Source organism: Crocodylus siamensis, chromosome 1, assembly GCF_052110815.1.
Source record: "Crocodylus siamensis isolate JL-2025a chromosome 1, ASM5211081v1, whole genome shotgun sequence".
NCBI classification, from domain to species: domain Eukaryota; kingdom Metazoa; phylum Chordata; order Crocodylia; family Crocodylidae; genus Crocodylus; species Crocodylus siamensis.
In genome coordinates, this window is record NC_143395.1 from 145,091,049 (window position 1) to 145,103,569 (window position 12,521).

Sequence of the window (12,521 nt, forward strand, 5' to 3'; positions counted from 1 at the left end):
GAAATGATTTCAGAAAGATATGCAGCAGAATTATACAACTCATAAATGATAAATTCTTAGACTGTAATGCCAAAACTTTTGGGGCCAAACCTATAAATTTGGATTTGTAAATTGCAGTCAAAATGAAATATGTTCAGTTTTCAAATATTTGCCCTGAAAGATGCTATCACATATTTATTCTTATATTCATGTTCTGTTACATATGAATGGATGTTAATATTAAAAATTGGCATTTCCCAGCTGTTGAACTGCTGTGGTATCTCAAGTACCATAGCATGGTACTTTGTTCTAGCTGTTGCTTTTATGATGACACCCACTGAACAAAACATCCAAGTTTGAAAGGATGTGGGATGTAAAGGCAAATACTATCAACAGTCAGGCAGTGCACATGGTGGATATAATGATTTCTAGGTTCAATAAAGATGGTCAGGCGTGAGGAAAACTAACAACAGTGTTTATCGTGGAATAGTAGGCAAGCTTCTGTAGGTCTTTTGTTTTTCTCTAACTCCCTACCTACTCCCTAACTCACGGACCATCCCCTAATTCCCACCTCTTCTCAGTTAGGTAGTGTGTCTAACTGACAACTTTTAGCACTACAGTAGATACTGCAACTATATTTGACTGTCAGTGAGTGTACAACTTGTGACACAAAATAAGCTTTTAGGAGTGGTTTGAAATAGATAAATGGTATTTGGCAAAAAAAACAAAACCAACAAAACAACAAAAACAAACTTGGAAACCTGTTTTCGCAAGAGGGGGTATACAAGAAAATACCCATTCAAAATTTAGAAAGGAAAAATGGATAAAAATATTTGCTCCCCATTCCACAATTGTTGTCAACAACAACTTCAGATTCATAGATCTTGTAGTGCTTTGCGTGCTATAATTCATTACACCTCCCAACATATCTGTGAATAGGTAAGATTAAGCATGCCCTTTTTTATAGTAAACAAAGAAAATGAGACCAGGATATTTAGAAGTGATCACTGGTGCCTTTGGAAGCTGAATGTGTGCGTTAGCTTCTTCAGCTTGGTAATTAAATGCCAATTGAGACACTAGAAGTAGCCACTTTTGAAAAGTTTGGTAAAGACACTTAGCCAAATATCAGATAGCCAAGCTTGGTGGTTCTGTGAACACATAAAAGGGACAGGACAGTGTATTTCAATATAATCCAATTTTCAATTTTAATATATTGTGCCTTGATATTGCAGGATGGGCATTTCACCCATTTACTACCTTCTAAAATACATTATCAGTAGTGAAATAATTTTATATGCTTGAGGCACAAACATGTTTTTCTTCCTGAAAAATTATCATAAAAGGTGACTAATTCTACAATTTGTAAAATATGTTTTCAAACCATCTTTCCATTAATGATTGTGATCATTCCATTTGGTGGTGGTTTTTTCTTTTCTTCAAGTCAAGTCAAGTCAGTCCTAAAGTGGCTGCAACTGTTGGGGTACCTTAAATGCTATAACAACCCTCCTCCATTCTGAGCTGAGTTGCTATGCATCATAGGTGATTCTTCAAGCAGAGTGACTTGGTGGTGCCCATCTCCTCTCCAGGTATGGATGGCCGTTGGCTCACAGGGAGCTCATCCACCCTTTGATAGGTCTTGTTTTTAGTCCTGCTAGGCAGAGGAGGATTTATTGGGGCCTGGGCTCCTGTGGGGGGAAAGAGGGAAGGACCCCTTCCCCTTTTTGTACCGCCGCTGCCAAGCATCTATGGGGTGGGCCTCCATACCCTGCAGGAAGGGGCAATGCTAGGGGCAATGTTGGGGGGGATACAGCAATGCCCAAATTTGCCTTAGCCCACCCTGTAACCTACAATCCCTGCCTGCCCCGCTCAGCTGAGCCCTCAGAGGTGTGCGTTCCAGACAGGGGTGGCTCCAGCCTCTTCCTGGTGTTTGGGTTGGCCCAGGGCTGGACTCAGAGTGGACAGGAGCACAGCCAACTCAAGCAGTTGGAAAATTCTTCTTTGCAGGCTTTTGGGTACAAATACCCTTCATCAGGCTGAGGAAACATCTGCACCAAATGTGTTGATGGAAAATACGTAGGAGAGTCCAAACAACAGCTACATACCCAAATGAACACACACCGGAAATCTATCAAGGACAAGAATACCCACTTACCTGTGGGAGCACATTTCTCATAAGAAAACCACTCTCTCTCCAGTCTCTCAGTTCTAATCCTCAAAGGGAATTTACAAAACACCTTTCACAGATGAGCCTACAAACTTCACTTCATCAACTCATCTTGGACTAAATATAGACATTGGATTTATGACACATTATAACCTGCCTAACATCCCCAGGTACCTCCCCACTATTTACCAGCTACATTCATTACCTTTCCCCCCCACTCCCAACCCGTTTCTCACCCACTGACTCCTCAATGTACATCTTCAATGACTGGCTTTCTTGCATGCATACCAGCCTCTGGCTTCTTTACTATTCATCCCATCCAAGAAGAGAACACACCAACTGCAGATGCTTCTTCAGCCTGATGAAGGGTATTTTTACCTGAAAGCTTACAAAGAAAAATGTTTCCAACTATTTGAGTTGGTCTAATAAAAAATATCAGCTTTACCCAAAGAACCTTGTCTGACATTGTTGTAGGTGTATTCCTTTGGACTGAGATGATCCTTTCTGGTTCTCTATAGTGTTAGGTGTGAGGAAGTTAGTGGTCTTGTGGCACTTTTTGAAACAGCGAGCCTGTGTCAGACACCCTGGTCTTACTACTTATTCAACCTGGATGAATCCAAACACCGTGTATAGATAGATAGATTGCGTTTATCACAAAACAAAAATGGAATGATGTGATTCAAATGGAAATAAGAGTTTTGTGTGGCATTTTTAATATATACAAGGAAATGAGCATTTATCCATTGCTCCACAGGGATGCGGGCCCCAGAGGACTGTTTTCCTGTTTCAGGGGATTTGAAGTGCAACACTTATTTCCTAGGATGCTTCCCTAACCACTGTGAGATGGGGTGCTCTGAATTTTCCCTGTTGCCTCTCTTCCTCTCTTCAAGGACCACTCAAATGCTCATTAAGAGCAAGTAAAAGTGACTACAGTCTAGTGATTAAGGCACTGTCCTGAGAGGTGGGAGACCTTGGCTTAAATCTGTACTCTGATTCAGGAAGACAGTGGTTCTGAACTAAAGCTTCCTGCCTTTTAGAAGAGTGTCTTAAGTATTAGTCTCCGGAGTCTAGACATTTCCAAAACATTTCTTTGTTGCAGCTGCAACTTCAGCTATCTCTATGGTCAACATAAGTTCAAATGTAAATGTCCAGGCCCATACATGAGCTATTAGTTGAAACAACAGCAGCTCTATGTGGAGTGAAAATTCATAGCAATTGGCAGTAATTTGTATACCTGCTGTAACATAATCCGTAACTGTCATCTTGTTTACCAGAGTATGATACAGTATATGTATATTAGGTCATGCCAGGGCTTGTTTTATCTCTTCTTTAGTAGCTTTGCTATCCATTTCCACAGAGGTTATCACTTCAGTTATTTGAGGTTTGTGCTATGCTTTGGAAATGTAAAGCCCTATCAAAGCAACAAACATTTTTATTATTAATTCTAGGGAATATATTTTTAACACCTGTCCCTGCTCTGAGAGTTTTATTTCCTGGAATACCTTGCTCTGTTTCTTTAGCTAGTTCCTTCTGAAGGATTTTAAGTTTATTTGAGTTTGAATTTAAACTTTTTTTTTTAATAATATAATCCAAGTTATGGACTTGTGTTTGAAGCTTCACAATCAGCAACCTACCGTATTTTTCGGACCATAAGACGCACTTTTTTCCCCCCAAAAGTGGGGGGAAAACGAGGGTGCGTCTTATGGTCCGAAGGTGTGTGTCCCGGGGAGAGGGGGCGGAGCTTGCCCGCGGAGGTGGCGGAGCCTGAGCGGGACACCCGCCGCTTGTTTATGCCGTGTCCCGGGGAGACGGGGCGGAGCTTGCCCGCGGAGGCGGCAGAGCCTGAGCGGGACATCCGCTGCTTGTTTACACCGGAAGCTGGCACCCGTGCCGGTGGCCGGGAGCCGGCAATAAAAATGGCCGGCCACCAGCACACATAGTCTCTCCTGCCATAAAAACTGGGTGCGTCTTATGGTCAGGTGCGTCTTATGGTCCGAAAAATACGGTAAATGATGGATGTCACCTTTGTCGTAGAGCTTTATTGTAGAGGGTGTTTTTCCCCCCTTTTTCTTTCATTCTGTCCTCTGTTCCTTGATGTCAGCGAAGAAAACTCTGCTTTCTCTGACATTAATCATATTTGACATGCAGTTGGCAAGTGTGGCCAATTAAAATCTCTCTTGTACTGGTCTAGGTTAACCTCATCATATGTGTGAACTGTAAAAAAAAAGATAGCTTTCATTCCCAATTTTAGCACTTCAACAAGAATGTTTTCTATTGATCCAGTAATGTATCTGATGGATAGCAATATCACTGCTGTTACTCAGTTAACATACAACCATCATTTTTCTTCACTCAGGCACATGATGTGATCTAGCTAAACCAGAAGCCACCTCATCACCATTCCCTCAAAGTAGAGGGAGAATATAATTTCAGAAGAACAGCCCCATGCAGTGATTTGCAAAAATAGCCTAGGCTAACTGCTAACACAATAGCTCTCATTCCAGAGTCAACATACATCAAGGCTATGGAGCTAACTTCTCAGCAGAATCTATTATCCATACAGGCAGTATGTCTTTAACAGGGAAATCACCAATTTCCTGGTAGAAATTAGGAATGCACATCTATTAATCCAGTTTTACCCAGAGGAAACATGCCCCCTATGGGAGAAAGATCCTCCAGGGTGACACCTGGAAGATCTCCCCTGCAAGAGAGTTTCCTGTATGCCTGTACATACGACAGCTCTGTGATCAGAAATTGAGCAGCAGCTTCCCCTGTGCCTTCCCCAGAGTGGGGGCCTTTGCCCCTTTGCTCCACTCCTGCAGACCAGGAGTGAAGTGAAGGTGCAGACCAGAGGGAGGGAGCCGAGCAGCATGACAAGGCTCCCTGCGTTTCCTCAGACTCTGATGACCCAGATCTGGGGAAGGCGTGGGAAGTTTTTCCTAACCACCCCATTCCCCCACTCAGGACTGTGAGACTGCAAGCTGAACGCTTGTACTGCTCCCTCTCAGAAATTTCTCAGAATTTGGCTCTGAATCATATGATCTATATAGTATTGTAAGAAAGCCTAAAAGGTTGAGCTTCTGCCATAGCTTCCCAGAACGTCAGATATTTATTTAAAGAGTGCTGCTACTGCTACAGTATCTTTTATTTAATATAAGATTATCATAGGAAACTAGAACTGGAAGGGATCTCACAAGGTCATCTAATCCACTTCCTGGCTCAGGGTAGGGTCATTCTTGACTAAACCATTCTGGCCAAGGGTCTGTCTAATCTCTTCTTGAAAACTTCCAAGGATGGAAATTCCATAATTTCTCTAGGTAGCTCGTTCCCATGCTTGATTACTCTCATAGTCAGAAAGTTCTTCCTAATCTCCAACCTATATTTCCCCTACTGCAGCTTGAAACCATTTCCCATTGTTCTGTCCTCTAGAGCCACAGAGAAAAGCACCTCTCCATCCTCTTTATAATTCCCTTCAAGTTTTTGAAGACTGTTATCAAATCCCTCTTCAGTGTTTTTTTTCTTCACACTAAATAACCCTAGCTCTTCTAGCCTTTTCTCATAAATCTTGCTTCCCAGAACCATAACCACATCCCCCCTGCCCTCTAGTGGACTCTTTCTGAACTGTCCACATCCTTCTTGAAGTGTCCAAACTGGACACAGTACTCCAGATGAAGCCTTGCCAGATGAGGCTGAATTCAGTGGAGGAATTGCCTCCCTTGATTTTCAGGTGACACTTCTATTAATACAACCCAGTATGCTGTTGGGTTGTTTTTTGGGGGGCTTGTTTTTTGGTTTTTTGTAATAGGATCGCACTGTTGACTCATGCTCCACTTATGGTCTCCTGTAACCCCTAGGTCCTTGTATTCTGTCCCAAGTGCAGAACTTTGCATTTGTCCTTTTTGACTCTCATCTGACTGCAGACCATTTCTCCGGCCTATCTAGGTCCTTCTTGATCCTAGCCCTACATTCTACCCAACTTAGTGTCATCTGCGAATTTGCTAAGCATGCACTCAACCCTATCATCCAAATCATTAAAGAAGATGTTAAAGAATACTGGACCCAGGATATCCACATTGTCTCCTCACACTAAATTCATCCTATTTTGGCTTCAGTGTTTATTCTTTGTGGACCTATTTAATACAAAATAATAAATGCTTTCCTATTTCTTGAATCCTCCAACTCTTTTACCTTCCATTATGTACCCAGTATGCAATTCGAACCTGGTTAGAAATTTTTACATGGAAATTGCTTTCCATCACAAATTGCTGTTTTTGATAAACAGTTTTTTTAATTATTATTGATGGCAAATAAATATCCTCTGAAAATGAGTTTTCAAAAAAAAATCTAAGAAATGTCATTTTAAAAAACATTTTATAGTCTGAAAAAATTCATTTATCTATAGGTTTTAGAGTACTACAAACATGGCATGAATGGTAGAGTCTAATGTAACATATAACTTGGCAAATAATGTGGTTTTATTTTTAAAACCAATAAAAACTTATATTTACCACAGAATGAATTATCTAAACTTTTCTAGATCAAATTCTTCCCTTTTGTGCTTTAGTGAAACTGTTTGATACATTAATAATGATAATAATAAAATCAGAGATACATGTAGGGCACGTCTACACATGCCTCTTGCGCAAATGACTGCACAGTACTAACCATCACTGTGTGGTCCCAGTGGTTAGTTTTAGCATAGCGGTGAACTACAGTGTTGTAGCTTGTCGCTATGGCGATTGTAGCATCGGCATCACGATTTGTGTCTGATGCTACGTTGCTGTAGCAATGAGCTACATCACTGTAGCTCATTACTACACTGACATAGCATCTCGTGTAGACATGCCCATTGTATGCTAATTGCTAGTATAGTAGCTCTCCCCACCCCCTTTGTATTGCCTGAAATACTTTTTCTACTGATTTTTTTTCCTGGAATATTTTTTTATGATATCACTTGACATAATAGTATGTGTTACATTATCCTTGGCTGTGACTGGCATGCCAGTAAATATGGGAACAATTGTAGAAATACTTATTTTTTCCTCTCTAATTATTCTATTGAACACCCCAGTGCTATAATTATGAATGCACTAAAATCTGATTGTATTAGATCAGATTTGAACAAAGCACAATCACTCTAGCCCTGCTTTTTTTACTGAATGGATTGAATTTATTCACCTTTGGTTACCAGAATATGCTCTTTTTATTAACTCTAAGTGGAGTAGGTATCAGTCTATTTACCCAGTTCACCACCTGACTTGGTAACAATGTACAAAATGCTTTATTTTAAGCACTATTTGGGCAGTTAAAATTAGGTTCCTTATCATTCCGAAGAACTCAGATCCCCACCTCACTCTATTATTTTAAACCATTATAGATCAACTCTGAATTGACCTAAAGTACAAAGACAAGGTATTTTTGCTACTCTTAGATGTAGGTTTCTTATACAAAAAAATACTTGAGTTTTTATGATAAAATTTATTTATTTACTTATTTACAATTACATTTGTGAACTCTCTAGTCAGAGATCAAAGAACTTGATAAAGTGAGGAGAGAGAAAATCAATATTTTAAGAGAGACCTTGATTTTATGTACGTTCTTAAGAAAAGTGTACTGGTTCTGTGATCATGAATCAATTTCATAATCCTTCCCATTTTCATAAAATGGTTAATGAAAACAGAAGTGCCCTTTCTGAGTATTTTATCTTGACTTGGTAGATCAGATTTAATGTATTAGCCCTGTGATATAATGAAACTATTAGGTCCACAGAATTTTTGGTCCAAGTTTGCATATATACATGTACATATAAAACATGAACAACTGAATGTACAAAGAGTACATTTCCAAAATGTGAGTCATGGATATCTGGCTGACACCAAATTTATCCAGTTTTAATATGGGCCCCATTTAACTGTAGTTTAAGTAATGAAAAGCAGGAGCAGTATTATAATATTATAATTATTATAATTTGTTTGTAGTATTATACAAGGCAAGTAGAGATGGAAGATCAGTTGGCAAAATTTAAATCTGGTTCAGATTTTGAACATCACAAAGTAATGGTATGGTAAGATATAAGTGTTTGTTCTGATCTTTCATAAAAATAGTGATATTTGGCTCTTGTTATGGGTTCAGATTCATATATAGTAGAGTACACCTCTGGTTTTGGTTCACTGGGGATTGTTTAATTAACAATCCAGCGATATTAAGGAAAACCGGTATTAACTGATCATGTAACTTGAGTGAGATCAGTAATGTATTTGGTATATAATATTTGTTTTAATTGATAGTCTTCTGAAGTGCTACCTAGTTACAGAAAAAAAATCTCTTTATTTAGCACCTGTTTTTCTCTTTCTTTTTCTACAGACTATCAGAGACACAATGATCATGCACAATAACAGTACAATCTCCCCCTTGCTTTCAAATGTGAGCTCCTTCTGGAACAGAGATACCCAAGGACCAGGACCGGTTGATGATACAACATTATTCACTGGCAGCTATGACTTCACCCCCAAAAATGAGAATTTTTCCTTCACCTCTGTAGAAGCAACCAATGCATCCCGGAATGAAACAGGCAAAGACCCTCTTGGCGGTCATACTGTGTTGCAAGTAGTTTTGATTGCTTTTCTCACTGGTATCCTGGCACTGGTGACAATCATAGGAAACATTCTAGTGATTGCAGCATTTAAAGTTAACAAACAACTGAAAACAGTCAACAATTATTTCCTGCTCAGCCTTGCTTGTGCCGATTTGATCATTGGTGTTATTTCCATGAACCTTTCCACCACATATATCATTATGGACCAATGGACTTTGGGGAACTGGGCCTGCGATCTTTGGCTCTCCATTGACTATGTAGCCAGCAATGCCTCTGTCATGAATCTCCTTGTCATAAGTTTTGACAGGTATTTTTCCATCACTAGGCCACTTACATACAGAGCTAAACGAACAACGAAAAGGGCTGGAGTGATGATTGGCTTAGCGTGGGTCATCTCATTCATTCTTTGGGCCCCTGCCATCTTGTTCTGGCAGTATTTTGTTGGGGAAAGGACTGTGCCTCCCAATGAATGTTTTATCCAGTTTTTAAGTGTACCTATCATCACTTTTGGCACTGCCATAGCTGCCTTTTATTTGCCAGTCACCATTATGAGTATTTTGTACTGGAGGATCTACAAAGAGACAGAGAAACGCACCAAAGAGTTAGCAGGGCTACAAGCCTCTGGCACCGAAGCAGAGGCAGTGCAGTTTGTCCACCAAACTGGCAGTTCCAGAAGCTGCAGCAGCTATGAGTTGCAGCAGCAAAGCCTGAAACACTCCAACAGAAGGAAATTCAGACGCTGCCATTTCTGGCTAACAGCAAGGAGCTGGAAACCCAGCACAGATCCAGGGGATCAGGAGCACAGCAGTAGTGATAGCTGGAACAACAATGATGCTGCCGCCTCTCTTGAAAACTCTGCGTCCTCTGATGAAGAAGACATTGCCTCGGAGACGAGAGCCATTTATTCCATTGTGCTGAAGCTTCCTGGTCACAGTGCCATCCTCAACTCCACAAAGCTACCCTCTTCAGAAGATTTGCACGTATCAGGGGATGAACTGCAGAAATCTGACACTGAATCAAAGGAGAGGAAACATAAAAAGCTGCATACTCAGAAGAGTGTGGAGGATGAGGGGATTTTCCAGAAGAGTTTTTCTAAGCTTCCAGTTCAACCAGGGTCAGCAGCAGAAACAAACAAGACTGCCGATGGCATTTCATCCATGGCTACAACACCTGCAGCCCTGTCTTTGTCATTTAAGGAAGCCACTCTGGCGAAAAAGTTTGCCTTGAAGACCAGAAGTCAGATCACCAAGCGAAAACGAATGTCACTTATTAAAGAAAAGAAAGCAGCACAGACACTCAGTGCCATTTTGCTTGCCTTCATTATCACCTGGACCCCATATAATATCATGGTTCTGGTGAATACCTTTTGTGAGAACTGTATTCCCAAGACATTTTGGAACCTGGGGTATTGGCTTTGTTACATCAACAGCACAGTGAACCCTATGTGCTACGCACTGTGTAACAAAACTTTCAGAACCACGTTCAAGATGTTACTGCTGTGCCAGTGTGACAAACGGAAACGACGCAAACAGCAGTATCAGCAGAGGCAGTCAGTAATTTTTCATAAGCGGATCCCTCGAGAGGCTTCCTAGAATAGTATTTTTTAACAAATGAAAAAATATAGATATATTTGTGTGTGTGTGTGTATATATATATATATCGACAGCAAAGGAAGAATGAGTTTGGGAGGAAGGGCGGTTCCAGAGTGCTGATGAAAATGTTTGATCATCGTGAAAAACATGAAAGCAGCTGCCAGCTTATGTTTCCTTTTAATAAATCCAGTTTAGTATGAAAATCAAATCTGAATTCAGCAAAAACAAATACACTTCAAGGTTTTTATTAAGGAAATGAAAGACTTAATAAAATTTTCCTACAATGTTACAAGTTGTATAGCAATTATAAACTCATAACTGATCTGCCCAGGTCTTTGATTTTAATCAACTCTGGGATCTCAGGTAAGCACATCTAGCTAGACCAACTGTTTTCCAAGGAATCCAACAAGTTTCAAGTTAAGTCACATCTGGACACAGCAAGCTAGCAAAACATGAGTATGAAATTATTTAAAACACTGTATAGGTTGCAAAACTACTTCTTGTTGTCCTCGTTGAGCTTCCTTGTGTTCTCCTCTTTTGGTGTATTGTTAATTGTAGCCCTGATTCTTAAGCCTTATTCAGTACCTATTTTTGCAGCTCATGTTGTGTGTGTGTGTGTGTGCGTGTGTGCGTGTGCGCATGTGTATGTATGTGTGTACACATGAGAGAAAGTACACAATGTACACTCACAGTCACATAATATATATTTAGATACACACAGACATATACCAGGAAAGAAGTGATTTATCAGTGTAGGTCTTTACATGGCTCCCATCATTGTGGTATACGAGTGAAATAAATTCTTTGGCAAATTATTCTCCAAGTGTAGATTTATTTCATTATTTTCTACTTGTCATTCTAATTTATCTTTAAAACCCAGTGCAATTCACAGAGATTTGGAATGGAGCTTGCTGAACTGCACTGTGAGCTCAGTACAGAATTTTCCCATGTGCACATATCAACCTAAACTTTAATACAGAGATACAGCCTGATAAAACGACAGGTAGGTGTATGCAGTGCTGCATGAGTCCAAGCGCTCATACCTCACCAGAAGAATTGTAGGTAGCGGAGCCTAGCTACTAAACTCAAGGTAGAGGGCCTGGGATTCAGGGATTTGTAGTTTTCCCAGACTGAATGGCTGTATTTAAAGTGAAGGAACTTGCAATTTTCTCTTTTTCATACAAACTTAGAGGGGACCTTGCATTTGTACAGACTGTTAGTATCGCCTCCAGATGCAAGAAGATATCTTGCACTGTTTTGAAACTGAAGGACATTCATTCAAACATGTTTTTTTCACAATCTGTTTTAAACTTATCAAGATAAATGCATCTAATTATGTTCAACCCTGGCACAATCCATGTAACAAAAAATAGTGGCAATCACCAACTTAAAACCTGGCACTTTCTGATAAAGAAAAATTTTAAAAGGGCTTTAATATTTATAGCTTAGACATGACCAGTGTTTCCTGGTATTTATGATGTGATCTGCACCAAACAGTGTGTACTTTATAAAAGTCAGAGATCCCCTGAGGAAAGAACTGTACTTTTACATATTGTTCCAAATCTGATTTAGTTACATGTTGAAAGACAAATTTGTACTTTGTATTATTATCCTTTGAGCTGACCAAAACTTTTTTTTTCTCGCAGTTTTATTTTGCTGAAAATAAAAAATAAAAATAAGAAAAGAAACCCCTTCCTTTTTAAAGGGGCATCAGTGTTGTGAACACAGAACCAGTGTAAAAGCTGCTTTTGTATTCAGTGTGAGATGGTGTTTACAGATGATTTTGACAACAGTGGAAGTATATTAAATGGTGTCTGTGTATCTGAACTAATTAATTTTGTGTTATGTTTATATGAAGAAATATTTATACATATTTCACCAAATGTTTATTTAATGTTGATAAGTATTGCTCTTCAGTCTTCAACTGTAGTATCCTTTTAAAGTGATTCATAAAGGTTTGCTTGAGCAATGAATAGACTATACCAAGCTTTTATGGCACTAAACCAAGTGTTCATATTCCTGACATACATTGCTCATTTCTTTGTATGAGTTCTGGTAAAATGCCAATCTAAAACAAAGTTTGCACGCTATGCTTTAGGTTTAATAAAAACTAAGAAAAAGTAGATTTTGAGCTGTATGTGACAGTCACATTTAATGGTGGAGAAGACAGTAACTGATGGATCATCTCTTT

The 12,521-nt window shown here is 39.5% G+C and overlaps 1 protein-coding gene across 1 annotated transcript in view; it reads left to right on the forward strand.

Annotated features, from left to right (window-relative positions):
* Nucleotides 1–11,679, forward strand: part of CHRM3 (cholinergic receptor muscarinic 3) — a 407,999-nt gene extending 396,320 nt beyond the window's left edge. The window contains exon 4 of the mRNA XM_090031501.1: nt 8,507–11,679. Within this exon, the coding sequence (XP_089887627.1) occupies nt 8,522–10,330 (1,809 nt within the window). The 5' untranslated portion in view covers nt 8,507–8,521 and the 3' untranslated portion in view covers nt 10,331–11,679. The remainder of the gene's footprint in view (nt 1–8,506) is intronic.
* The last annotated feature ends 842 nt before the right edge of the window (nt 11,680–12,521 follow it).